This window comes from Lagopus muta, chromosome 2 (assembly GCF_023343835.1).
Source record: "Lagopus muta isolate bLagMut1 chromosome 2, bLagMut1 primary, whole genome shotgun sequence".
Lineage (NCBI taxonomy): Eukaryota > Metazoa > Chordata > Aves > Galliformes > Phasianidae > Lagopus > Lagopus muta.
This window is the reverse complement of record NC_064434.1, coordinates 82006950-82034784: the sequence shown is the minus strand read 5'-3', so window position 1 is coordinate 82034784 and position 27835 is coordinate 82006950. Positions and strand designations below refer to the sequence as shown.

The 27835-nt window shown below is 38.9% G+C and overlaps 1 protein-coding gene and 1 long non-coding RNA gene across 14 annotated transcripts in view; one reads left to right on the top strand and one right to left on the bottom strand.

Annotated features, from left to right (window-relative positions):
- The window catches only part of LRFN2 (leucine rich repeat and fibronectin type III domain containing 2), a 231247-nt gene that overhangs the window by 200400 nt on the left and 3012 nt on the right, over positions 1 to 27835 (top strand). The window contains exon 5 of one of the 13 annotated variants that reach the window (XM_048936013.1): positions 27620 to 27689. The exons of 10 other annotated variants lie outside the window; for them this stretch is intronic. In XM_048936013.1, coding sequence (XP_048791970.1) covers positions 27620 to 27659 — 40 coding nt within the window. In that variant the 3' untranslated portion in view covers positions 27660 to 27689. Of the gene's footprint in view, positions 1 to 9098; positions 10423 to 27619; positions 27690 to 27835 lie in introns of those variants that run through there. 2 more of the 13 variants (XM_048936015.1, XM_048936012.1) reach the window with 2 other exon arrangements.
- The window catches only part of LOC125689164 (uncharacterized), a 335705-nt gene continuing 308370 nt past the window's right edge, over positions 501 to 27835 (bottom strand). Inside the window, exon 11 of the long non-coding RNA XR_007375089.1 lies at positions 501 to 2861. This is a non-coding gene — a long non-coding RNA (uncharacterized LOC125689164). The remainder of the gene's footprint in view (positions 2862 to 27835) is intronic.

Below are 27835 nucleotides of genomic sequence, written 5' to 3'. Positions count from 1 at the left end.
TTTCCAAGTTCGGAGATGATAAAAAGCCAACTCCTCAGCCTCAACATGTGAGCTGAGCTATTCCAGTAGCATTGTATCCAGGATACAAGCCTTTATTTGGTCAAAGTATTTATATATTTAAACACAGGGTAATAAAACAACTGTTGGTATAGAGGACATCACGTGAAGATATTAATCATCATGTATTAATCATTTGCATTTGACAGGCTGAGATAGCAACTATATAAAAATAAAAAAGTGAAGTCACAGTTCCAAAGGGAAGAAATCCCTCTAAGCAGAGCAAGAGAAAGTCTGACATGGTTGCTTCAAGTGCTTCAGGTCCTTTGAGAGTGGTTTGCTGCAGTAGTGTGCATTGACTTCTAGAGGATCTGCAGCACGTACAGACTTCCTGAGTGGCTTCAAACATAAAGGAGAAGCTGTTTCACAGATGCATGTGTTCTGGCACTGTGCAGTTTTGTTGACTTCTACTGAAAAAAATTCCATCTAGTTCTTTAATATCTTTTTTCTTGCTGGGAGAAATACAGTGACAGAGCTTTTTCTTTCTTTCTTTTATTCTCTCTTTGTTTTATTTCGTTTTATTTTGTAATTCTTTCCCTTGAAATATAAAATGCCTTGAGGAACAGCAAATAAAATGCAGTGAAAATGGCAAAAATTACATTTATTACCAGATTATAAAGTGAGAAATAAAAATATAAAATAAGAAATAAATATTAGTAGGATGCAAGTACAAAATATAAAATTAAACAAAAATTAAATGAAAATACATGTACATCTTAAAATTGTCCCTGAAGTTGTCCTAGATTATTGCGATGAACTGCCATCCATCTGATACTCATACAGCAAGTAATAAAAAAAAAAACACTGGCCAGAAGCAATCCACTTCATCTTGAGCAGAAGCTGACCATGCAAATACTACCTAGGCCAATATTTTGCTTGATAAATGACACATGAAGTCAAAATACTGAGTAGTCATTATCCTCGAGGGACATAAGTCCTTTTGTGTGTGCATGAGGAGTATATGAGGGCATGTGAAGAAGGAGTTTGTGACTCTAGACCACAGGGACTGGTGGGACAGCACCTTTCACTAATTTCAAAGTATTCCCATTTCCTTTGAAGCTTAACAAGTCATATAACATTAAGTGAGGTATATGGGTAGTTTGTATTTTATACCTCTGGCCCTGAGCTCTGCATCGGGAGTTGAATACAAAGGCAAAGAGTCCAATTCTCACCTCAGCCCTGTGGTGCTGCTGGGAAGTATCCCTGCTGCAGCCAGGACTGTTGCACAGGGTGAGAGTGAATTCAGAACCCATTTTCAGCATGAGGCATCAGTACTCTTGTTTTATCTCTGCTGCTAATTATTTATTAGAGCTCATCAAAGGCTTAGCATTTTTTCTTGAGGGGAATTCACAATGAGCTAGTGCTTGCCCATAACATCTGCCACATCCCCTCTCTTAGCTGCTCTGAACCCAAATGCCAGGAGCTGTCCCCACCCATCACTGCAATAGTGAGCTACACATTTGATGCCAAAATGAACCATAGAAAAAAAAATTATTAAGATTCAGGTGAGTCAACATTTTGATGTCTAAATGAAAAGTTTTAATGTATTCAAATTCATACCATTCGTGAATATTAACAAGCCAGAACACAGCTGCACAGTTACCACTATTTGTGCTATTTTAAATTTGGGACAGGTTTATAGCAGTTCATGCGCTGCTCCATGCAAAAAATAAAATAAAGTGAAAAATCCACTTATGTCCATTGCTGCTTACCTAACAGTAACAACCTCCCATGTCATTTATAGTCATACAAAGTAATAACAGCACTGATAGTTACAAACATTAACTAGTTAAATAATTGACTGAAGGCTGGAGTCAAGACCCTTAGAAATGAGTAACCATCATTCATTCTGCTGGGCTTTAGATCAGCTTGAAAAGCTTGTGTTTTAGGAATTATTTTTGTTTTCTAGAGAGATAGATGTAGAAAGAAGGAGGTTAAATATCTTGCTCAAGGTGATTCAGTAAGGTAGTGGAATAAACATGCCTCCGGAAACACAGCTGGGAGCAGTCCTGATTTAGCTTTCAGTGCATTCTCACAAAGTCCTTCCTTGCATTTCAAATATGATAATTTCCCCTCCTCATGTCACGATTTGGGAAAATACAGCAATCTTAATGTTGTTACTGTAGCTAAATGTGTGTTATAAAACTGTTTGACTTGGGAAAGACATCTTCAGTAGCACCAATCTTAGATCAGAGCTCTAGCAGTACAGCATGTACCTATACAACAGAGGACTGTCACCTCCTTAAAGGAACAGTGCAAATAATAAGGCTGTATTTTCTCCACAGTTTGTATAAATAATGCACATTTAAGCATGCAGGATGCCCCACTTGGTGTCTAACTTCTACAGGTGGTGTCTGCAGCAGATTCACAGTGCTCCTGTCTTTGCACTGCTTCATTGACTACCAGGTGGTGCACCACTCTGATTCCTCATCTTGCTGACATCTGAGTCCTTTCAGGAGATGTTAAAAAACTATCAGTGATCTCAGAGTGTGACCACTACAGTTCCCCTCTGAGGTCATCAGAAGGCTTTTTACCCATTTCAAAGCTGTCTTTGATTTAGATTTTGATACTGGAGGTATTTGGAGAGGTTACTTTCTTCTGCAGCTGGTTCCTAACATTCCTGGTCTTCCAGTCCTGAGCAGTTGAGGCCAATATTGTTTTGCATTGCACGCAATACCTTGTGTATAGAATTTTATGTAGGACTCTCTTAAAATTCATGAGACAGATGTAGAGTTAACCAGGATTCATGAAGATAGCACAGGTATCTCCCTTATTCTTCTCAAGTTCTGATGTGAAAACAGGACCTAAAAACAAGAAAAGATTCAGTGAAAACAGTGGAGTCTGATAACAGCCTGGGGCTCCCAGGCCACAAAAGGATCATGAAAATGAAATTCTGAGAGGGTTTGGACTGTAGAGCCATTCTGTAAAAAGGAAAAATGTTGCTATATCAGAAAACTCAGGAAGGAGTGAAAACAAATAGGATAAGCGGCGTTTCATTATCACTGTGACAAGGAGAAAGTTGCCCAGATGTCACTATTATGTCCTTTAATCATATTCAGAAATACTTTTTTCTAAGAATATGAAGCCTTTAGAAGAATGCAGTGTGATTGCACGACTTGCCCTGCCATCCCATTCTCGTAAGTCCATCCTGAGAGGAAGACTGACCCCCCAGGACAGTCTTACAAAAACGGAATTCAGCTTTACGAATTTTGTTTCTGGCAAGTCTGTCTTTGAAAAGGATAAAAATAGGACCAGCACCTTGTTATTTGCTTTGTCTTCCCATCATTAACTGATAGAAAATGCCACTTCCAGTAAGGATAAGTTTTGCTTTGAAGAAAGGAACACAGTGAACAAATGAACAGGTTTCATGAAAAGTGAAGGTTCAAGAAAACATTTTGGGTAGACCCAGGATTCATCACACAAATCAAAACACTACATAGTAACTGACAGCCAGCACGCAAGCTGCCTTTTAGCCAAGGGGTAGTAAGGCTTTCTTGGGTGTCATGACCCATAATTAATTACAAGACTGCGTCAAGACCAGATGCTTATGGCAATAGATATCCTAAATAAGAGACATGCCTTTCCTTAGTGAGCTTGTAGCCGGCAGAAGAGAGAGGATTCCTCAGCCCATGTCAGATATCTTCAGAGTATATACATGTAAAATATTGTGCATAGAGCAGCCCAACCTTATTTCACTGCTATACCTACTCAGCTACCTAATTCTTTGTTCTGAATTTCCTCTCTCATACCAGGCTTTCAGCTTGTGTGCCAAGGTTGTTTCAGAGAGAGTATATCTTTTTGTATGAAGATTGCACTGGTTAACTTATGATAGCAATGATTCAGCTTACTTCCATAGAGAAATTACTTCAGACTCATTTTTTGAAAAGCCTAGAACTCAAAAAGATACGGCACTGGAAAAATAAAAGAAAGTAGGAATGCACTAGATTGAATAAGCTATATAGTAACACTTCATTACCTTTAGTTCGTATGATTATAGCTATTTTTGGATTTACCTCTAGTAGGAAAATGCACTCCAGGTGAGGAAAAATCACTCCAGTCACGCAGTACAAAGTGATTCAATGTTTGTTTCTAATTTAAATAAGTTCTGAGACTTAAATTGGGATGGTGGTGGTGAGCAACCTTTGTGCTCTGGTCAGGGAAGGATGAAAGAGGAGGATTTCAGAAAGCTGAGGATTGTAAGACTTGAGGCAGCAAGCAGGTTCATATTCCATGTAATGTTTTGAGTATGGTACTTGTAGATATTAATGAAGGCTTGTGCTACAAGGAAATTGTTTATTCCTTTTTGTTCTTAAAAGCACACAGCAAAAAGGTAGCTCAAATTTCTGGTGGTGAAGAAAATGTGAGGTAATGGATGTCTTTGAAAAAGTGATATGGGCTATTTCACTGTCATATTACCCTTTTCCCCTAGTCATGTCTTGTTTCAAAGTCTGATAAGAGGGCAGTACAGGCATCAACCCTGTAATCTATAATGATCTGTAACAGTGCCAAACACAACGGTACTCCAGTCCTGTCTGAGGGTAACAGGCTGCTGCTGCAATCTAAAGGAACCTTCAAACTATCATGAAACTAAAATGAAATGTTCTGATTTTCATAGTCAGAGACGAAGTCCAGAGAGCAGGCTGATCTGCCCTATTGTCACAGCCCTGCTGTTGTCCCAGAGCTACAGTATGATTATGCTAGATCCCAGAGTATTTGACAATACCACAAAGCGACACTGCCTAGAAAAGAAGTCGGAATTTGCTTTAGTTTTTGGCAGATCTTGTTGCAGAATAGAAGCAAGATAAGTGCTGTGCCAGAACAACGAAGTGGACTATGTGAGTGCTGGGCAAGAAGGAAAGAAGCATACCTAGCCCCGTGCCTCTGATAGGAAAATTCTTACCCACTGCTTTGCTTTGGGTAGGCTGGAAATTCCCTGTATGGTGAGGATGTGTTATAACCTCCCTCTGCTCAGCTGCTCTTAGTTTACAGATCAGTTTATTTGCAGAGATGAACAGTTTGAGTCAGCCAGCACTAGGTGTTAACTTGTGCTGAATCCACCCACCTGCCCTCTCTCTCCTACCCTTCCTATCATTTTGAATTTGCCCAGGTTTAAATTTTGTAATATGTTTACTATGTCATAGTTTAGTTCATGTTGACAAGAAAGTAAATAGATGAGCTGTTTATTCAGTGACAAACTTTTTTTTTTTTTTTAACTCTTTATTTGTTTATTTAATTGGCTTGGGTGATGGAATTGGTTCACATGTAGACATACCCAACCATGCTCTAAATTTTTCTGAGTAGGGATTGCACAGGCAGTAGCTGTCCAATAGACATATGGATAGCTGACAGCATCAAGGCACCCCACCAGCAGCTCTGTCGTCTGGCAGATTGCCTCAGAGAGATGGGTTTGATGATTCAGTCCTTCTGCCGGTGCTGGGAGGGTGGGGATGTCTGCGTCTCTTCTCCAGAAGGCTGCTGCAGAATGAGAAAGATGCCTGGCAGCAATGGTTGTGCTCTGAGCCTCCCAGCATATTGTACTGAAAACAAGGTTGGGGCAGCAGCATCCAAGAGAGTTTGAGTCCTGCCAACTTATGTGGAGAAAGAATTTCAGCTTAGTTACTCCAGGGGAAGGACATATCATTACCTTCTGCCCACCCTTGTTGCTTCTGTGGGATGAAGACTGCTGTGGGGAGGAATTTGCTGCTTCTGCCAAAGTTTGGCTATAGCAGTGGGGAGGAGGAGTGAAATGGGCTCACCTCTCTGTGCCTCCTCTTTTGCATGCTCTCTTGCAGCTCTATGGCATCCTCAGTGGCCCTAGTAAAGCTGCAATCTCCTTGCTAGAAGAAAACAGTGCAGAAGCACCTCACATGCATGCTTGGCACTTGTGATTTGCTTAGGGGGACAAAGCATGCTAAGGACACAAGACTAAATGTGTATCTAGTTGTTTACATTCTTTCCCTTTCAATACTAAGACCTTTTGAAGTGAAGGACAGCTTGCAAGGGAGGGGATGGAATAAACTCTATGAGCAGGATTTGTGCCTGGGAAAAAGCAACAATAGAGATAATAAGTCCCATTTCAGGGTGAACAGCACCAGTCTGGAGTGGGGTGAAGAGAAAGCTAGAATTTGTGCTATACAAATTCTGTCTAATGGAAGCATCTAAGGTTATAGTAATGGTTTTGTTTTGCTTTGTTTTATTATGGTTTGGCTTGGTTTGTTGTTTTTTTTTTAACACTAAAATGCAATATTGTTTGTTTCACCTTAATGCTTTGCTTTTCTCATACACTCTCTCTAAAAGTAGATAATTATACTGGCTGTGGCTTAATTAGCTAATTATGCCAAAGCTGGAGTATTTTTCAGAGTAAATATTTTTATTTGGTCATTCTTAAGCAGCTTCATTTCAGGTTTTCTCTCAGATTTTTCTTCATATTTCGTTGTGTGGCAACGCAAGTGTTGATAACAGTCAACCATTAGGTTTTATGATTATGCTGGCAATTCATGTGGAAAAAGAGGAATAGTACATTGGAGGGCAGAGGTGCCAAGCTGCTGGGAGTATCAGAGAGGCAGACAAATTCCTGCAAAAGTTGATATTTTGGCTTTAGTGTAGAAAATAACTGTGATACAGCTTTCCTCCTTCCCCAAAAAATGATTTTAATCTTTAGATTAACATCTCTAAAGGATACATATCTAGCAAGTATCAAGCTTATTGAATTTGGCCTTTAAATCTCAAAACTAAAAAAATATTTCACTTTTCCCTAGTAGGGTTAGTTCATCAGTAATGTTCATCAGTAAAGCATCCTGGTTCTGTTGCTAGCTGTGTTTAGACCCTTACTTAGATGCAGGGCTGGCGGTGAATGGAATCAAATCTGTATTTATATACCCTATGAAGAACACAACAAATAGCACGTTGAAGTTGGTAAAAAGTGCTGCTCCTTAGCCTGATTAGCATGTAGCATGCTTGTTTGTGTTACTGCAACATATGTAATTGTTACACATGTGGGGTTTGTTTTGTTTTTGTTTGTTTGTTCTCTAATGGTGCCTACCACCAGCAAATTCCTCCAGCTTCCTCTTAAAAAAACCTCATACTCTGCAGTGATGATGGCTGATCATACATACCTATTTCAAATTATTCTATACCTGTCCATTTAGAGAACCTAAAAATGTTACTGTGCAAAGTCTTAGTAAGCTTTTCACTGTGCATATTTGGGATTGTGTTATAGACAGTGTTCCTCTTTCCTCTTTCTTGGATGCGACTAGTCACAGTAACAATGGCAGAGTTGTAGTAAAACTTCAGACAATTGCATTTGCCATGGACCTAGTCAAGCTGTCAGCTGTGCCCTTATGGCTGCATGATGCTGAGGAGCTTTGATAATCATCATGGCACCCAACCTCCTGACAGATTCCCAGCACTCAAGCTCTGCTAGCTAGGATTGGATTAAGGTGTTTGCCAAGCTTTGTGTCCATCAGTGAAACTGTATATGCCTGAGCTAGGTTACAATCTGTTTCCTACCCCTCTTTACAAGATTTCAGTTTTAAAGCTGTTTCCTCAGCTTACACAAAGCAAACTTTCACTGCCTGTATGAATCACAATGTGGTAGATTTTTTCCTTGTGTTGGACAAGAAGCAAATTTAAAAACTAATTTAGGAAGAAAAAAAAAGAAAAGATCCACACTAGTTAGTCTCACACTTACTGCAGCAGTGTGCAACATCTGTCCGGCACACCCTCTAACCACCTGCCTCTGCAACGGCTATGAAGAAGTAAACCATATATCAACTCAGTTTTATTTTCTAGTCATGTTTAAAATTGAACAAGCCCTGGAATATCTGTCCCAAGGGAAATTCCAATATTGCAACATCTGTTTCTGTCAAGAAGCAAGGTGAAAATTCTCCATAACAGTTGTTTTCTTTGCTTATGGGGGAAAAAAAAAATCTTTTAAAAATGTTTCATTCAGAAATCGGGAAATGTTGCTATCAATCTCTTTGCAGCTTTGGGATTGATATCCTCACCCCAAATGTACATTATGTCAAGGGGGTTGTTGTTTTCTAAAATGGGTCATATTCACTTTGCTCTGTGGTCAGGGGCGAGAGAGCAAAGTGAATATGATCCATTTTCCTCTCCCTCCCTGCGTGTTCTCCCTCCTTTCAGCCTTTGCAGCGGTGAAGGGATGGCCAGGGTGTAGAAGGGGGAAGGACAGCTTTTTGTTGGGGACTGTGAAAGGAGGGGAAGATGCAGTGAAGGAGCAGAGCAAGGACTGGAAGCACAGCACCCCTCACAGATGCCAGGGGAAGAAGAGTACTGGGGCTGACCACAGCTATAGCTTTCATTTTAGTCTTCCCAACAGGAGACAATAAAAACCTGTATCTAGCAGAAACTTCTATTTTAATGCTAAAAATATGTTTCAATCGAGGTATTTGAGCAGCTTTGCCCTCAGGATACCAAGGTTTTGTGAGATGCTTCTAATGTTAGTGTGTGTAGGAGTTTTGAGCACACAGTCCAAGAGACATCAAACTTGTGTAAGATAGTTGAGCAGTTTTCACAAGCTCCCTGAGCGACAAAGATGATTTGGTGTGAGTAATGAATCCCTCTACTGGGCAAAACCTGAACGGCTCTGCCTTAAAAAGCTACAGGAGCCTATTTCCTGCTGCTATTCATGGCTGGGGAGCCTTCACATTTTCCAGCTGTTCTACCAGCAGCAGATTCCTACCCCACTGCCACCACTCTCACTAAGGTTGGCCCCTCACTTTTTCATGTTTGGCTTAATTCTGAGCACACATTTTGTCTTTTTTCCTTTGCAAACCCAGCGTAACTTAACCAGGTGACATTTGTTGCCATTTACCGGCAGTGCTGTCTCATATGTGATGTTTTAGTGAAAGCTCAAAAATGTGGAGAGCTGCAGAACATTTACCGAAAGGCAGAGAATTTAAGATGGAAAACACAATACCAAAATGGGGGATATATGTGAGCACATGAATGGTATATGAAGGCAGAGAGACATATTGTGGGAAACAAATCTTTATTTTTCCTCCTCTTCCCCTTCCCAGATATGAACTAAATGTAACTTTGATTAGAGCAACGCCTGCATCTTTTCATCTTGCTCTCCTATGAACTTTGGCTACAAATCAAGAGCTGAGTAGAGCTAAGCTAATAAGTCACAACAGGCCATATGTCAGGACTGGATCATCTTTTCCGACTTGTGATTTAAACCGGGATCAGACAGATTTCTTCAGCTTTGTTTTCTGTTCAGAATTATGAATATGATTTTGTGAGACTTCTTGCTAATTAGTGTAATTATGTCAGCTATGACTTGACATTTCTGTGCAGTTTTTGTTGTTGTTGTTGTTGTTTTTTAAAGTCTCTATTAGATAAATCATTTTATCATCATTTAATCATGACTGTGTTTTATGACAGGCTGTTTCGTTTATTCTTCTCTATCTCACCCCATTATTTTGAGATTCACTTTATACTAATCATTATTTTACTGAGAATAGGTAGATTAGTGTATACTTAGGACATAGTTTTGTCAGCCAACATGGGAATGTCCTATGTATCACATATGTCCTATGTATCTGTGATCATCTACATAAGAGTAACTACCATGAGATTATTAAGAAGTAAAGGCAACTTGCCATTAGGACTCAGATATAAGAAATGCAATATTGCTTCTCAGGGTGGTATAACACACAGTTCTCTAAGAATTCATTATTTTCTCTACTTCAGCAAGGGAATAATATGAGGTGCTTTCATTTGCTGTAGAACAGGCCAGGAATGGAAGCAGAAAAACAACTTTTTTGGTGGGTTCCAGTCCTATTTTGCATCCGCAGAAGCTACGGAAATTTCCCTGTTGTTCAGTCAAATTTGGATAAACAGCAAACCTTTGCAGAGTCTGACTGTTCAAAGCAATATTCAAGCTTTTCTTCATTAAGCTGTTGCTAATCCTAAGTACCTATAGGAAGAGCAACTCAAAAAATTGTAAATCTTTTTTAGACCAAATCGGAAGTAAGATTATACAACATGCAGGAAAAAAAATGTAGGAAATAATATCATATTCTCTGAAAAATTTAAAGGTTTTCACTGCAAAACAAGTAGTTATAAAAATCTTCTTAAATTCTGCTTTTGAAAATGGAGAACTGAAAAGGCTAGTGCTCACATAAAAAATAAAAGATGTAAATGAAACTATTTAACTTTAATTACCTTCTTTTATTTTCTTTTCTGGAAATTAATCACAGCTTCTCAGAACTACAGGAGACTTTTCTGTTACGAGTTTGGAAAAGCTCCACGTTAATCTTTGAAGCAGAACTCTAGTGTGCAACTCATTGTTTCCACATTTAGCATTCTGGCAATTTCACGCACTTTGTGTTTTGTTTATAAAGAAGTTGAGTGCTGTTGACCACCATGCAGACACACTGTTTGGCTCCCCAGGAGAGGTTTCTGTATTACCTAGCTTCAGCATCCAGTTTAGGTGGCAATTAGAAGGGCTGCCCTCAGTTTCCATCTTCAGATACAGCTGCCTGAGTGGAGTCACAGCTGTTCTGCCTTTCCTATGACTTGTGTCTCAGCAAGACACATTGGCTGGGGTTACTATAGCCCAGGGATATCAGGGCTGGCACCTGGTGTAGCCAGGATGGCAGCAAGATTTCTCTTAGATAAAGTATATTTTGGTGGCTAAAGTCAACTGTGAATGATATGGCTGGTATACCACTTCCATGGCAGTCCTTTTGAAGGCTATTTTGTGATATTATTATACAGATGCTTCTGGGATAAGTTCCGTGCTTCAGAATGTGCTTCCTAGCACAACAGCAAATGAAGAGACCGCAGGAGATAATTGATATTGACAGACTGTGGACACTAAGTGATGTCCGCCTGCCTCACATTTTCTTCCTGCAAAGTGAACAACAATGAATGGAGTATAGAAAGTGACAATTACTAAGCCTTAAATTACTTATTTTTTTCCTACTGGTGATCTGTTTTTCCCCCTCTTGTGTTACATGCACATATTAATCTGAAAACTGCAGCCTAACTTGTGAACAAACTTCTAGAGAGTTGACATTTTTTTGTTGGATTGGAGGGATTTATGGATTTATCTGTTCCAGAGATGTTCCATCATTCTCAAATGCTGAAGCTTTGAGTGAGTTATGGCCCTGAGGAGAGTGAAATGCAACTATTAATCACTGACAGCAGTGGGATATCCCTTCCTCCATTGGCAGCTTATGCCACTGTCAGTAGATCACAGAGCTGCTGTTGACCGTGAACAGAGAAAAGTAAAATATAAAGGTCGTTTTTATTTCATCTACATGAAAAAGTTTTGAAAATAGTTTGTCATGAAAATATTGAAAACATACTGCACAAAACCCTTGGGGTGAATGATAATGGCATCTTCCACAGGCTATGAAAAACAAAGTGATAGAAGCGCATCAGCATTGAGTGATACTGTAGAAACTGGAATGAACACGTTGAGCTGGAAAGACACTGGTTTTTTGCTGTTCTTCAGCTAAAGCTTCTAAGTATTTTATTCTTTGTCACTTTTAACAGTGATGATAACACACAGAAGTACTTCACAAACACAGGGACGTTTCAGGAGTTTGGGTACAAAACAAATGACCCGTCTCTGGACAGTCCAGACTAGTTGCAAATACCTGGGACCACCTTCTCTTTCTTCTTATACATGGAATGTTTTAGTCTTCCTTTTACCATGGTCTCTGCATTCTCTTCAATATCAACCGATCATCCTAGCTATTTTTCCATAGACAAGTTCTGCATGCTCATCTTCATATTTATAACAGCATTGGGCAGGTTGCTTATTTCTAATTGGGCTTTTGCAAGCCCAATTAAATCAGTTTACGAGGAAACACTGACTGTTTAGGAGTCATCTTGGCCATTAGCAGACCATCCAATACCCATAGCATTATTCTTTCTATTCCAAATCTCAGTTAGCCCTCCCTTCTCTTCTAGGTACAGAAACCCATGCCGTCCTCTCAATCTTTTAAAAGAAAAAATAAAAAAAAATTGGCTTTAAATAGGCTGACTTTGTCCCCTTCTCACTACAAAGTATACATACAAAGTATAGCTATTGGTTCGGCTCTTATGCACGAGTAAACTGCTCTTTACATTTCTTGGAAGCTAAGACCTATACATACAAACTGGAAAAGACTTCTGGCATTTTAACTTACGGTGTGAATGGAGGTGGGGTTGTCAACTACTCATACCCTTAGAAAGCCTTAAGATAATGTGTCTATTAAAACACTGTGCTGTGGTTCAGTGAAAGAATTCCCTGATAAAATCCCCAGCCTGTGCTGGACTCTGCTGTACAGAAGATCAGACTGGATATGCATAATGCTCTTAGCATTTGTGACCCAGCCACGTATAAAAGTAAGAATGTAAAAGCAGTCAAGCTGTTAATCAAAGTCTTCTGGTAAAGTTAGCAGGTTGAGTAAATCTCAGTGTCTCCATGTATATTAATGCTATAACAAATTTCAATTGCTTTAACTTTTGTGAGTGTGAATACTCATTACTTTAACTGACAGTTATGTGATAGCAGTCATATGCTGAATGGATTTGCTTAGGCCTTATAAAAAAATAGATATCACATGGTCTCTCCTTCCTTGAGAACTAAGCAGACTGTATTTAAATGACATGGTAGAAGGATGTCAAGCTTTCAGTCAATGAATGTCTACAAATACAAGACCTCTCCTTACATTCCTGAAAGTAAGGCTAATGAAAACAGGCCCTGATCATTTCAGGGACTCTGGTCAAGGACTCTGATAGGAATGATCCTCCCAAACCTTAACAGATCCACAGGTGTAGAATGTAAATGTCAGAATCAGTCTCTCTATATATCATGTATTCACTGGCCAGGCAATTACGTTATTTTTTTTTTTTTTTTTTATTAATTACGTTACATTAACCTCTCCTAGTCTCTTCTTCTGTAATACTTACAATAGATGTTGTCTCTATTAGAGCCAGCTTGCATGGAATATTTGTACTTCTGAGTAAACTGAGAAAAAGCAATTATGATCCTTTGCTTTGGGCTATAGCTGAGAGGGAAAATATGAAAATGTCTGATTCTTCCTTGTGTGAGTCTAGTGATGCTCTTAGCTAACTGTCCCTTGGACAAATACATCTAAAGAACTTCTGAGCACTGCACACACATTTCTCTGCCTTTCAGTTCGCCTTCTGCGCTGTAAGTCATTTGTGAAAGGAACGTGGACTAGATCTGTCTGTTTTGGTGTATTGTTGCCTGCAATGGCTAGAGGTTACTCGAGTCATTCCTCAGTGTCTTTCTCTTTGCTGCTTCCGCTTGTGTTACTGACATGTCAACATCAAGGTCTCAAGTACTGGAATATTAGCAGGGCTGCAGTTGACAGACTGCAGTATCAAGAGTTCTCTTAAGAAACAATAATAGACTCAGCCCAGTGGTATAGGTCTGGTCAGGTATAGTGAGTAGAAGCACACCTGTAAAACACTTCTGTGGATATGCACTGAAGAAAGCAGTCAAGCATTGCATGTTGCTGCTTCTGTGACTTGTCTCAGTACTTTTCTGTTTCAACTTTTATGGCCGTGCTGTCCTACTTACTTTTGATTCACCCTTCTCTGAGTCACACTGCAAACATGCTAAACTTTTCCTCTGTCCACCCTGAAAATGATGCATTTCTGACTCCAGCCACCACCAAGCTTGTAATTTCAACTTAGGTAAGAGATCTGCATTTCAGTCAGGTTTGATAGCTAGATCCACTTCGGTTATGCTTGAGTAAGCTTTTATGTGGGCAAATGCAATATCAATTGTTCTATCCTGAAAAGCCTGAAAATTATCAAGGCTGAAATCTATTTCAGTCAGTGCATAGAAGCATCCTAGGAGTTGAACCTACTTGTCTAGGGTTGTCTCATATACAAGAACAGAGGCAGGAGTTACCTCAATTCAGGATAGCTCTCTCTTGATTTTTACAGAGCTTTTCCATTACAGACTATTCTACAGACTTCTAGACTATTGTGCAGACTCTTCTAGCTAGTCACTTTTGAACAGCGGTTAAAATATTTGGAAGACCTAAAATTATGTGCCTAAAACTGTAGTGAATTCCTGTGAAATATTGATCCTTTGCTTTCTTCATGTGAAAAAACATCTTCTCTCTGAAGATGTTTATAAGTTCTTAAGGGGGACAAACCTTTTAATCCTGAGAAGATGGGATAAAAGATCATGCTACCAACTCTTTCAAACTGAGAGCACCGTAGGAATTTGTAATGCTGAAAATCTCTCTTCTCAGGTGATTGCAGGCTGCTCCCTTCAGAGGCAAAAAATTGTAGCATAATTTCACCAAATACTCCAGAATCTGGATTTAATTCTTATGGAGAAAGAGTCTAGATAAATCTATAACAATGAACTCAGAAAGAAGAAAAACTTGTGTAGGTTTCTTCTGCAGCTTATGCAACTAGCTTCTGGCAGTAGAATGGATCCAAGTTTGCTGAGCAATACACAAAAGGCCAGCTGTAATGAGAGTGAGCTTTCATCTCTCGAGGAATCATGAGCATGTTGGAAAGCAGTAGGCAAAAAAAAAAACAACCAAAAAACTAGAGCAGTTTGAGGAGACAAAAAAAAGAACCTCCTAATTCTTCCCCAGGGGACTATGTAATAAGGGATCCATACAGATATACTCCTACAAGATAACCCTTTTTTAGGCTACACCATATGCTTGGGAGCAGCAAGCACGATTGTCTTCGTGCCAGAGGGAGGGCAGGATGATTCACTCCATAGCAAGGTTGAAAAAAGAAATTAAAAAAAAAAAAAAAAATCCACAAATAACAGTGGATTCACAAGTATGAATGTTCTGGGACACTTAAAAGAATAAATTGGCCAGTATCTACAGGCAAACCCAGAGAGCACAAGGGAAAACAAGACCTCAGTGAAACTTGTGGCAGGCCACAGTGTATTCACATTATGGAGAAGGGAACTGTACTGGTAGTTACAAGAACACTTTCATCCATTCTCCTTTTCCATGGTGATGCAAAAAGTTGCCAGTGTGGTCATTAGAAAGGAACTAATTTTCTGAAATGCAGTTATGAAGTTTATTCATGACAGAATAAATTCTTTTATACTGCTGAGGTACTAAAACCAATTAAGCATCTTTTAATATTTCACTAAAATTTAATCACTGTGAGTCAGAATTATACCTTCATTAGGTGCATAGCTACCAGGAATTTAGGACCAGACTCTATGTTTGTCTTGTTGCTTATAGTCAGGCTAATGTGAAAAAGAGAAATACATGCATTGTGGGGAATCATTTGTCTTTCTCTGTGGCTTCCATTGACTGTGATAAATTAATTTTAATCTGCCCATGAGACACATTAGATAGTAACTTCTTCAGGTTATATAAAAGACAGTGGCTTGCAGGCTTATTGCAGTGCCACAGCTATCTTCTTTACAGCACTTTCCAAACACCAAATCTGTGGCTGTGCCATAGTAGAGACAGCGTTTCCCAGATCAGGTCTAGGATAAACTTTCTCACTGAGTGGGGGCATAGCGCAAATACACACCTGCAAAGATAACGTGTGCGTGTCCAGGAAAGGACTGCACCATAGACCTCTCATATGAAAATAATCCTGAATTCTAAAATGGATAGAAAAGTTTTGTAGTGGTTGGACAAAAGATTTTCACACCTGTGTGATCTACCAGAACAGCATCAGGAACAAAACAGGCGTATGTTCTGTTTGAGCTGTCTCCAGAGACTGCTGGAACAACAAGCAGTCTTAAAGGAGACCATTTTCATTTTACTTCTTTTGCCACACTTCCTGGGGGAAGCATGGATATTTGTTTTATAGGCACATGGAAAGAGGCCATATCTTCCCCTCTTGTGTAGCCAGAGTCCAGAAGCTTTATAGCTTCACTTCTTCCACTGGGGACTTGTCATACTTCTGGAATTTAGGTGAGGTAGAGAAATAAGAAAGGAAATCAAACATTTCCAAAAGTAAATCACTACACTCCAGAGCTGCAGGAGTTTCCCAGCAAGAAAGAAGGACAGGACATCTCATTGGTCACAGTGAGAGGCTCTGCTCAAGTTTAGTTTAGTCCTAGTTCCCTCACGAAGGAAAAAAGGCTTATACTGTGCCTTGCTGAATTCCTACCACAAGCTGAGGTCAGTGCCTATCCCACCTTCACACACTATGCAGAAAGCACTATCTGGATGTGATCTAGAAAGAGGGCTCAAAAATGATATAGATAACTAAGAGCCAGGGAGCTGCATATTAAGTGGTGCAGAGGCAAGCTGAAGATTTCTTCCACCCCATCCCAATGCAGGGAAGCCAAAATCAGATCTGCAATGTGAAGCACAGCTTGACAGGCCCTCACAAGAGAATGAATTTCCTGTCTACTTTGTTTCCCTGCTCACACATTCTGAGCTGCACTCTGATACTTCTGGAGTGATTGTTTGTTGAGAAAAAAAAGCAAACAAACAGAAAATGCTTTAGTAAGGGCAACAGAAGGTCATTCCCTCTTGACTGCAGAGGTAATGAACCCTCTCAGCACTGGTAGCTGTTAAAGAAGGACATGTTCAATTTTACTGTGAAAGATTACACGAGCTATTAGAAATGATGAGTCAAATGCACATACTGATAACACGACAAGTGTGTGCATGGAAGTAGTGTACCCTAAAACACAATGCTGGATGTGCTTTCCAAGAAGCTGTAAATCTTACATTTCTATGTAATCATTTTCTTAGAGTATTTTACCCTCCATTCTATGAATAGTTCTGGAGGGGTCACACTGAGGTTTTGCTGCTGCTTAATGCTCTCTCTCTCTTCTTTTTTTTTAGCTCTCAGGGTCATTTTTTGTACATCCTACTTACTTACACTATCTGTAGTTTACAGAAGGAGTTTTGCAGATTTTACAGCAACAGACCTCAGAGAACCTCTTTGGATTTTACAGAGTGAAGAGGACTTTTTTTCAAGCTTTGCAACTGAAAATCTACAGAGCAGAGAAATCTGCCAGTCTCTTCCTTCATTACTCACTGCTGTGGAAGTTTTTCAAGGAAAGATTAAAAACAAAAAAAAAGTCCATAATTTCATTTCAAATACAACAATATGTGGAGTTATTACACATTTGATTCTGATGTATTCAAAATTATTTTTTTCGGTGAAATTATTCAAAAGCTCTTTTCTCATATCAGTACTGACTTCAAAAGGAGACCTGCAGTGTATAGAAGCTCCTTTGACTTTAATTCTAGTAGTGGATAATGAAATATCTGTGACTGCAAAAACCTTCAGATATGATGACTAATAATCAGTCACTGGAAATGAGTAATAATGATAGCAGATCTGTATATAGCCATATAAACAGACTAATGGCAAACTTAGCATTTTTTCTAGTTAGTTTTCTTGTAAAAGCTTATTTACTTGTCGAGCAGCTGTTTGCTGTCTCAGTCCAGTTGATCCTAAAACCATATTCATCAAAACTGCACAACTAAAGCTGTAAATGACTAAATCTTAGGGTTCCTGTAAAACTTTAGACAGTTGGAGAACTTGAACCATGATAAGAAATTCTAGTTTTTTCTTAATTTTACACATCAAACCCTCCACAGATTAGTTGTTTTACTCTGTAATAAAGGGGAGATATCACATTTGACCAGTCTTCAGTTTGTAAACTTGTCTTTTAATAGATCACCTTGCTTAATATTAGGATTTAGTTCCTTTCCGAGTACTTCCAAACTCTCTGTGTACTTCCTGTGAAGGAGAAGTAACATGAGGAGGGTCAAATATATATCTGCAGAAGTATATGGCTAATATCTGGAAGAAGGTAATCCAGTAATAACTGGATAACTGCTCAAGCTTACCTCTTTGTGATGGATTCACAACTGGCAACCAAGACTGGGATTTCGAACTGCCGTCATTCAGTTTTGAGTCATGCCATTACCCTATCAGATGACCCATGTTGCTTTCCTTCTGTTCTGTGCCTCTTTGTAACATGGAAGCAACACTACCAGACTACTTTTTAGTACATTTTGTTCATGTATTAAAAATCCGTGACACTTACCTATGACCCTTAAAGAGAGAAGTTTATTTCAAGGGGAGAATACACTGCTACTATTGGAACCTATCACTGACTTCTCCTTTTCTTTCTACTGGAATCATTCCAAATGAAAACTTGATTTCTGACTTGATGGATTTTACTTCCCCTTTCAGTAATGTATTTGCCACTCTTCACACAGTTTGCTTTTGGCTCAGGCTCAGTCTTGAAAAAAGCAGCGTATCTCTTCTTGCAGAGAAATGCTTTTATCTAATTTTGGCATCACAAACTCAAAGGATGCAACGGTATTCTTGTCTCTTGTGGAAAATTCCTTAACTCAATATCTCCATCTCTTCTAGCCTTCCTTTACCTTTGCTTTATATGCAGTACCCAGAAACTGGCACAATATCAAACCTCTGCTTCAGGAATATTTTCATTATGTATCTATGCTTTTCTTTTTATTTTTTAATATATATATATATATTTACATAGGAGACAATACTTTTGACCATCAGTGACTTTTGTACTCTTTGTTCTCCTTTTTTGCAAAAGTCATTCTGACTTGTCTTGGTTCTTTTTACCTTATCCATTCTCGCATCTTTCATAGAGAATTTCATCACAAAAGGCTTTCCTCTAATGCAGTAACTAAAATCTTGATGGCTGATATAAAAAGTTTGTTGCTCAAACTTTCCTCTATTGTTTTTCATTAAGTTTTTTTTTCCCTTTTTTTAAATGTACAGAAACCAAGCAATTCTACTGTTGATATTGAAAAAATATATTTCCATTGTTTGCTGAGAGATTAGATACTTGGATCCTCAGTCTGCAGTTTTCCTGCATTCTCTCCTTGCTTTTCAAGCAGCCTGCGATTATTAAAATCTCTTCAAATAACTCTTGTCATGTTTCAAAACTGTGCCTATGCACTTCTCCAAATACAGATATACTCTGACTGTATCTTTGTGAGTAGATTTAGCTAATTATAGATTAGAATATAGATTAATATAGATATAAAATATAGATAAATATAGATTAGAATTATAGATTTGCTAACAAGCAAATGTAGTTATCTCATCCTTTCAATTAGCAATTAAACTATCTTTTTTTCTTTTTTTTTCAATTTTCCAGTGAGACTTGAGATTCTGGAAGGTGACCATTTCCAGTCTCTGGAGTTTAACCACAAGTATAGTCACAGGAATGTTAGCAGGGAATTTTATGGGAAAACTGAAATGATATATGATTAAACTGTATCTCAAACAAATGTCAAAACAAATTTTTAATATAAAACAACAGTCTGTTTATAGACTTACTATGGGTAGTGAGACCTCTGATTCACACTTTGAGACTCTTTCAGTTGACTGGAATGGTTAGAATTGGCTATGAGCTGGCACCACATTTCTCTGGCTAGAGCGTGGCTTTTGTGACAGAATAGCCTGAAACAGCATGTTGGTGTTTGCTTTGATCAGTCAGTTACAAAGAACACAAGAGCATGACTTTGAGCAGTATATGGCATTTTTGCCATTCCAGCATAACCTTACAGAAATAAAATTTGCTTGTGCTTTAGGGCAGAGTCTGCAGGACACATGAGTTGCAGCCCAGCGTAAGTTCTCTGCATAGTAAGCAAGAAAGAAGTCACTGAAAATTGCTCTCCTCCCCTTCACCTCAGCTCACACGAACTCTTACAGACAAAGGGGATGGGCAGCTGTCTATAAAATTATTATAATTTGCACTGATTTCATTGCCTGAAAATAAGTAGGAAGACTTAGGTGTAACTCACAAGAAAGGGCAGCATGTGCCTGAATCACATGGCAGTGTGCTGACAGGAAAATAGCAAAATCCCTTTAGTAAATGAATTTCCTATGAATTTCTAAATGTACTCATTACTTAAAGTGTTGTTTCTATTCTGTGAACTTCTCCTAATATGGCAGGATGACCTTTTCTGGTATAGCTATCCAGTTCTGTATTATAGATTTCTAAGTTGTTTGAGTCAGAGGGAATAAGCATGAGACCTCAGCCAAGTGGATGGGTCATTTGTTGACAAAAATCTGGGAAGAGACTATCCCAGGTGCCACACTCTGCTTGAAGGCACCTTCCATGGATAACTCTTACCTCTTCTCATTAGTTGCAATGGTGTTGTGACTATCAGTGGAGCAGCCTGGTGACTTTATATATATATTTATTAATCTCTAATTTAAAGTCTGGCTTTTTGAAACATTGCTGTGAATTATGATGGCTCTGTATTAACATGATAAAGAGTGAATTTATGGCTATACTTTGTTTCCATAAATACTTCAGCTTCACATTTACCAACAGAAATACTGTGCAGGCTTTCAATTACTCTGTTAATGAGCTTAAATATGTTTTAGTTGGATTTGAATTAGTGTGAGGATTTTTTTTTTCCGAGGCAGTTAATATCCCGGACATATTGAGGTGAAAGGTGCTATATCTGCAACTGAGTAACTTGGGTGTGTCTGGGTTTATCTTTTGTGCTCTCAAATGTTCCTGGGGTATGTCTCTAGTTTCCTAGAAGATGAAGGGCACTAAATGTCTGCTCTTGTCACATCTATATGAAAGCAATGAATAGTATAGAACAAGTAGTTTAAAAGTCTCATTTTGTTCCATTATGAAACATTAAGCAACAAGGTTTTTACAGTACACTAACTTGAACCTAGAGGATTGAACTCAGTGACCTCATTGGTTCAGGGCATAACAGGGTGATTCTGTAGAATCACAGAAGAAATCTATAAGGGTAATCGAGTCCAACCCCTGGCTTCACACAGCACCACCCAACATCCAAACCCTGTATTTGAGAGCAGTGTCCAAACGCTTCCTGAACTCTGACAGCTCAGGGCTGTGCCTCCTGCCCTGGGCAGCCTGTTCCACGTCCACTGCTCTTCGGAGCAGACCCTTTCCCTAACCCCCACCTGATTCTCCCTGACATAGCACCTTGCTGTTGTTCCCTTGTGCCCTGATGCTGTTAGCAGACAGCAGAGCTCAGCACTGCCTTTCCTCTCCCTGTGAGGCACTGTAAACCATGATGTGTGGTCTTTATTCACCCTCATGAAATCTTCCTGCTTGTAGATCCCTATTATATGGAAGAATTTGTCTGGGAATAATAATGAGAGGAACATTTTCTCCTAAAGTAATGGCTAGGGGAGGGGAGCAGAATACCTTGTACCACAGCACTCCCTTCTCAGCCTTGTGCAGTAAGTTTCCCTCTCACCTGTTAAATGACGTCTCTACATCCTCAGTAGACAATGTTCAGCAACATTTCAGATCTCACAAGAAATTTATATTCTCCGAGCTAGAAGCTTAATTTTTGTGTGTGTGTGTTTGTTTGTTCGTTCATTTTTCTTTTTTCTTTCTCCCCCCCTCTCACTTTGCTCTCTGTAACACCGGGAGTACATTCATTATTGGTATCTCCCTGGCTCACCATGTCATGACAGACTTATCTAATGCTTTTGGCTCTGTCCTCACTTTCTCACTTTTCCAAATGAGCAGAAAAAAAGCATAATGAAATTAGGAAATAATAATGAAATGATGTATACTACATGTATCATTTGGCATCTCTGCCCATCTCTGATGGGCAGCTGGATGCACAAGTGATGAGGAGACAAGATTCATAAAAGCAGGTAGGGATTTGTGTTTAACAATACATGCTCCACCTGAAAGAAAAATTAAGAATGCGTATCATAACCCTCCCCCCAAAAGCTAATGAAATAAAAAATGCAGGAATTTTTTTTCATGCTGGGTTGAGCTAGTGTTTACTGAATACATGTGGCTATCTTCTAGAATTATCTGACATTTTCTTCTGTTGACATGCCTGACAGAGAAATTACATCCCTAACACTAACAACTGTCGTTTTCCCAAGACACCAGGAGAAAGCAGATGCAACTGTCTTATTTTTTTTTCTAGATGCAAGTCACAGTAGGCCTTGGTCTTTCTCAAATTCTTAGACTCAAAAACCTTGATTCAGGTACCAAATGACTGTGACATTTCACACTGTAATGTGACTGGATCTCTGTATTTGCTTCCTGGTTCTTCAGGCTTTAGGAGGAAAGGCTGCTTTTAAAAAGTTTTAGTTTTGCATCTATAAAGCTTATAAATCATTTTTCAATGTTAACTTCATTAATTTTTAATAAGATTTCAGGCCCTTTATTCATTCCATAACGCCAGAAGTTGGGGCTTTCAGGTGGAAAAAAAGCACAGCAAAAATGGCAACAGTATACATATCAAACTTTGAAGAAATCACAAAACAGTGCCAACTATGCAATCTGTATTAATCAACTAATTGCTCTCTCTTCCAGGTAATCAATCACATGTGAAATTTCACTGCTATTTAGATCCTTCAGGTCTTCCTCTCAATATCTGCCCACTATTTGACCTCTTTCCCCTCTCCTAATTCACCTTACTATTTTTCTGATTGTTTTTGTTTTGCTGAAAGATCTTCGCTAATGAAAATTAGTCAGATTCCAATATTAACCTTTTCTGGATCAATTTATTGTTCTTAGAGTAATCAAAGCAGCATTTTGCACTTATTATGAAAATTCAACTCTATGTTCAAGGAACTTTAAGTACAAAAAGTTAACTAGGGAAAGATTTTACAGGACCCAAGCTATTTCACCTTACCACCTTTCTCCCTCTGCCTACTTTCTTCTTCATTACTTGCTTACAGAGCATGGTGACAATGTTAAACACCGTAGTTACTTCATAATTAGTGTATGGGGTCACATTTATCTTGGCAAATTAATGAGTTCATAGAAACATTCCTCATGTATGCTGACAAAGTCTTTATATGATTGCTGGAATGATTTTTACAGCATTGCTTGGGAGTTAAAATATTCCAAAAATCATTCTGAATGTGCAGCTTTCTGGAGCTACTCTGAAGGCAAATAGAATGTGCCAGCAGAAACATGAACCATTCCTAAGGTATCTGTCCTGGGACACATTTCATATCAGCATGGCATGACTTGCAGAGGTAAAATCATGCAGGAAGAGGTTGTGTCAAGCAGCAAAGGCGCAGCAAATACGTTTCTAAGCAAATTCACATGACATTCCGTTTCAAATGCCAACTATTCAGTTAAAACAAAAAGGATTAATTGTATTGCAGTGTAGATAATGAAAAGCCCAGGACAATACAAAAATAGGACTTCAAGAAAAGCAGTGTAGTCTAGCAGGTCAGCATAAAACTGAGTCTTGGGAGTTGCAAATGCCTCCTCAAAGGAGCTACCTTGACTTCTCTCTGCAAGGTCTGTGACTAAAGCAGTTTCAGGCTAAAACTAGATGGTATCACACCTTTCATGGATGGAGAAAAGGAATGGAATTGCCTAGCCAATTAGCCTAATCTATCTTTTCTCTACTTTCTCTGTTTTGCATAGCCACAGTATTAACCAGCAGTTCACTGCTAATCCCCAGTGCTACAAAGAAGAAAAGAATCCATTTGTGTATTACAGTGTAATCATAATATCTGCTAATTTCCTCCCATACACTATAGGCTTCTTTTGAAAGTAGATTGCTGGCATTATCCCCATTTTATAAATGAAGAGATTTACAGTACAGCAAAATGGCTTCTCAGGAACTGAAAGTTTCTGATAAAGTAGAGCCTGATATCAATGTAAGTGATAAAGTAGAGCATAAAATGCAGATCTCTTAAATTCTCAGACCAGTTCACTGCCTGCAAGCTTCAGTGCTCGCTCAGATCTGGGATTATGTATGAAGTTTGCAGCAACTCTTTTTCTCCTGCATTTCTAAGTCATTTATTTTTGGATTTTCTTAATAACACCACACAGTACAGAGAGTAATTATAAATTTGTTTTAAGGACGCAATAAGGACTTTTTAGCAAAGGTATAAAATAGGGTTGAATGCAAAGAAAGTGGTAACACTGCTTTTTTTTGTCATGCTCTCAATTTTGTACTTTCAGAGAGTGAGACATTAAGTCTCCATGAATTTGTAAAAGGTTCAAAAACTTTCCTCTAACCTTCCTAATTCTTCATAACACATGGGTGCATGTATCTGTTGATAGTCTATTTCACACAAATGCCATGCCCCAGTGCTGGCCATATCTCCCCTCCTCTTCCAATAAGTGACAATACTGTGGCAAAAGGTGAGAGAATAGGGCTTTTTGTTCCTTATGAAGGTCAACTGTAAGACCTCCTTGCTTGTTTCATTCCTTACAGGCAAGGTTTTCTGAGAGATTGGAACCAAGTTCTTACAAGAGGATTTTTAATCTTCACTGGTATGATTCAAAATCTACCTTAAAAGACAGATAACGAATTCAAGTGCTAATGTGGAACACATTTACCTGCTGTTCCCACCACAAAGAAAGTAAACTGGAGGAGAAAAACTGAAATTACTGTCTTATAAACAGTGAAATTTCATAAGGAGAAAATAAAAATTTGAAAATATTCCCAAATTTCTTCTTCTTTCACTTAGATTTTAAATGCCTTTTGTTAAGTGGATTCTCTATCCAAAGCTTGTTGGTTTTAGATCCTTTCCTGGGAACTCTTATCTCCCTGTGCATATTCTGTTAACATAGTTGAGGACACTGCTTTCCCAGGCCTCAGTATTCTTGGGCTTCTTAAACTGTACACCTATAAAAACTTAGGATTAGTTTAAAATTAAGCAGGTGTTTTTCTAGTAGATTTTCTCTTGTAGTTACTCAGCAGTTATTTTTTTTTCTTCCCTAAAGAAAGGCTAATATCAAAGTTAGATCTTTACTCCCACTCTGTGATAAGAAGTAGCTCTGCAAGATTGCACTGTCCCACAAAGGTGGTGGACAATATCAAGCTCATTGCCACAAGATATAAAGCTGTTTTTTTTTAAATGTCCTCTGGAGACCCAGGCAATAGAATACCTGAAACCATCTTTCTGTGTTTAGTTGCCCTGAGTTGACTGAGCAAAGCCTTTCAGCAGCTCTGCCTGGCCCACAGATTTAAAGAGCCCTTTTGTTTTTGTGGCAGCTCCTGACTATTTGAGTCCCAACTGCTGGGCATGATGATCCGTGACTAACAGTGCTGGATGTGTATAGCCACAAAGAGAATACCCTTGTCATGCAGCAAAGCATATACTGAAGTGACATCTTGCAGCTATGCTGCCTTGGACAATCGAATGGTCATTGGTATCCCAGGGTGAAAATGTGTCCCTATGCATTTGAGGTGTGGGAAACATTAAGACATGTCATCTATCAAAGCTGTCTAGTAGGCAAGCTGACTGAGAAAGCCTAGGTAAGGCACACAAGGAATATCGAAATACTTTCTCAATTTGGCAGCTTCATGAACATGAGACCTTCCCTACAAGCTTGAAAACTGAGATTAATTACTTAACTCTTAGTAGACTTAAATTTGGTGCCTACTCCTATGCTCAGCTGTTCTCATGCAATAATGTTAATTTGAACATTTTACAAGAACATTTAAAGTTTATTTACAGAAACATCCAGAAATCTTTATTTTAGATGTACATGGAGAGTTGATTGCTTTTTCCATAACTGGGATTACAACTATGTTCTTTTATAAAGCTATTATTAGTAGCAATATTATCACAGCCGTAGCTCCCAGGACTGACTGAGCTTAGAAATGACTCCATTTCTTTCAAAGACTAAGATGAGCTTTTATGACAAGTTTCAAGGCAACTAACCTATCCATGTTTTAGGCCTGGTTTTGGCCTCACTGTTGCTCTTTTTTCACATGGACTGGCTCCATCATGGCCACTATCACCCGCTGCCACCCTTTGAAATGTTCCAAGTAGATACCTTTCCTTGAAAGCTTGCATGTAATCAGATATGAAGAAAACAAGTTGTAAATGATTAAGGTTACTAGTGTTCATTCTGTATAAATTAGCATGGAGTGTTAAGCTGAAATACTATACTTCTATTCGTGTAAGATATGTGCAAGTGTATATGCTATGTAAACTCAGTTGTTTGCTGTTTGCTCAGAGAGAATAAAAAGATCTGTCTATGTTTAATCAGTGTAAAGCAAAAGGAAGCACTCTAGCAGATGGTGCTATAACTCTGTTGCTTGTGAGTTATGATCCAAGACTGAGACTCAGTTTTACAGGGCTGTCTATTCTTTCTGCTAACAGTGCTATTTTTCTTTGCAGTGATCTTTCATAATGAAACAATTTCGGAAGGCCTTATGCCCTGCAGATTTTTTGTAAGCATGTAGCTGACAGAGTGGAAAGTGGACTATAGCACACTAATACAGGAGAGATGAAGCAACTGGTGAAACTGCTCATAAGCTTGAAGATCTTGTAATTGAAGCTTGATTCTTTTATTCTGTGTATTATCCTTGGTTTGTGTATATGACATTCCCTTAGCAGGATTGGGACTATGAAATCTATGGAAGACAAATAAGAATGGAGCAGAGCAAAGTGTGAGATAGATGACATCCCCCTGTAGGAGAGTTTCTGAGTTTGTGGGACCTGGGAGAGATGAAGAAAAGAGCTGGTTGCAGGGTCTGCACTGACAATAAATGCAGAGGCATTATAATCAGCAGCAGCAGACCTTCCATGAAGATTTTCAGTATGTCTCCACTTGCAGATCATCTGGAAAAAGTGAGAATATGTGTCAGATAGAAATAGATGAAATAGGTGTCCTACTGTTACACTTATTCCCAGGCCTGATAATACTATGGTGAACTATAATAATAACTAAAGGTAGAAGGGAGAAATAGAGTAACACACAGGAACAATAAGTGCTGTGGTCTGTGGATTTTAGTTATGAAGATGGTACAAAACTGTTCCTTGAACAATTCAGTAGTGTGCAGGCGTGGCCCCCATGCTGTTGTGCCAGCTGTGTGTTGTTGTCAGAGCCACACAGAGAGGACAATTAGAAATGACTCGAGACCAGCCACTGTGGCTATCAGTAGTCATTTTAGCTATAGTTCCCAGCAGTTTCCAAGAGGGCTGCTTTATGTCCTCTCATCTCATACTGAATAGTTCATCCGTGTTTGAGCAGAACATCTCTATTATGATGATAAATGTGTCAGGGATCTCAAATATAACATTGAGTAAATCTGTCAGGTTTATCCTCCAAGTTTTTCTCATCAATATTACTTTTACCTGCAGATTTTTTTTGTTTGTTTCTGTGTTTGCTTTTTAAAATTGAAATAGAACGTTGCCTGTGGCCAGGCGGGTGTGATTTTAAGTGCAGTCTAAGTAAGTCTAAGTGCAGGAATGCACAGATGCAGAGATGATCAGATATTCACCTTTGTAGTGCCCTGATGCTGCTTCTCTGTGCAGGTTTGTTCCCTCCCACTGCACTGAGAGGTCCCTGGAGTGTTGTAATGTGTGCTGTCTGTGAATGTTGTTTGAGGCTAGGAAATCCTGGCACTCCCAGGAGTATGCCTTTTTCCTATGGCCATGCCTTACCATCCCAGTTACACTCATGCCAGCTTGCTCTGTGTTGCACATTGTTGCCTGTGCTAAAGATCTGCATCTCTAAGTCAGAATGGACTGTTTCTAATTTCAGCTATTTTCTCTCCCTCGAGCCTGTAATTATGTAGCAGTAAAGAGAAAAAAAAGGCAAGGGGCACCTCTGGTTTTATTCTCAGCCACTGAGAATGCCAATATTTCTTTTTCTCCGAAGCAGGAGAGGCTGCCTGCCCTGCATTCTCAAGGAACGCTAAAACTAAATGTAGCCTCTTGTCCTCACAAGGTAAGCAACCTACCAGAGTTATACAGTACACATTCAGGCACCCATGAAGCGCTGTCACGACTGCCAGGTTCAGACTTAGGAAATGCAATGGTCATTTGCACACTCAGAAAGAACCGCTCTTGGTAGGCATGTACTTTTATTCTGAAT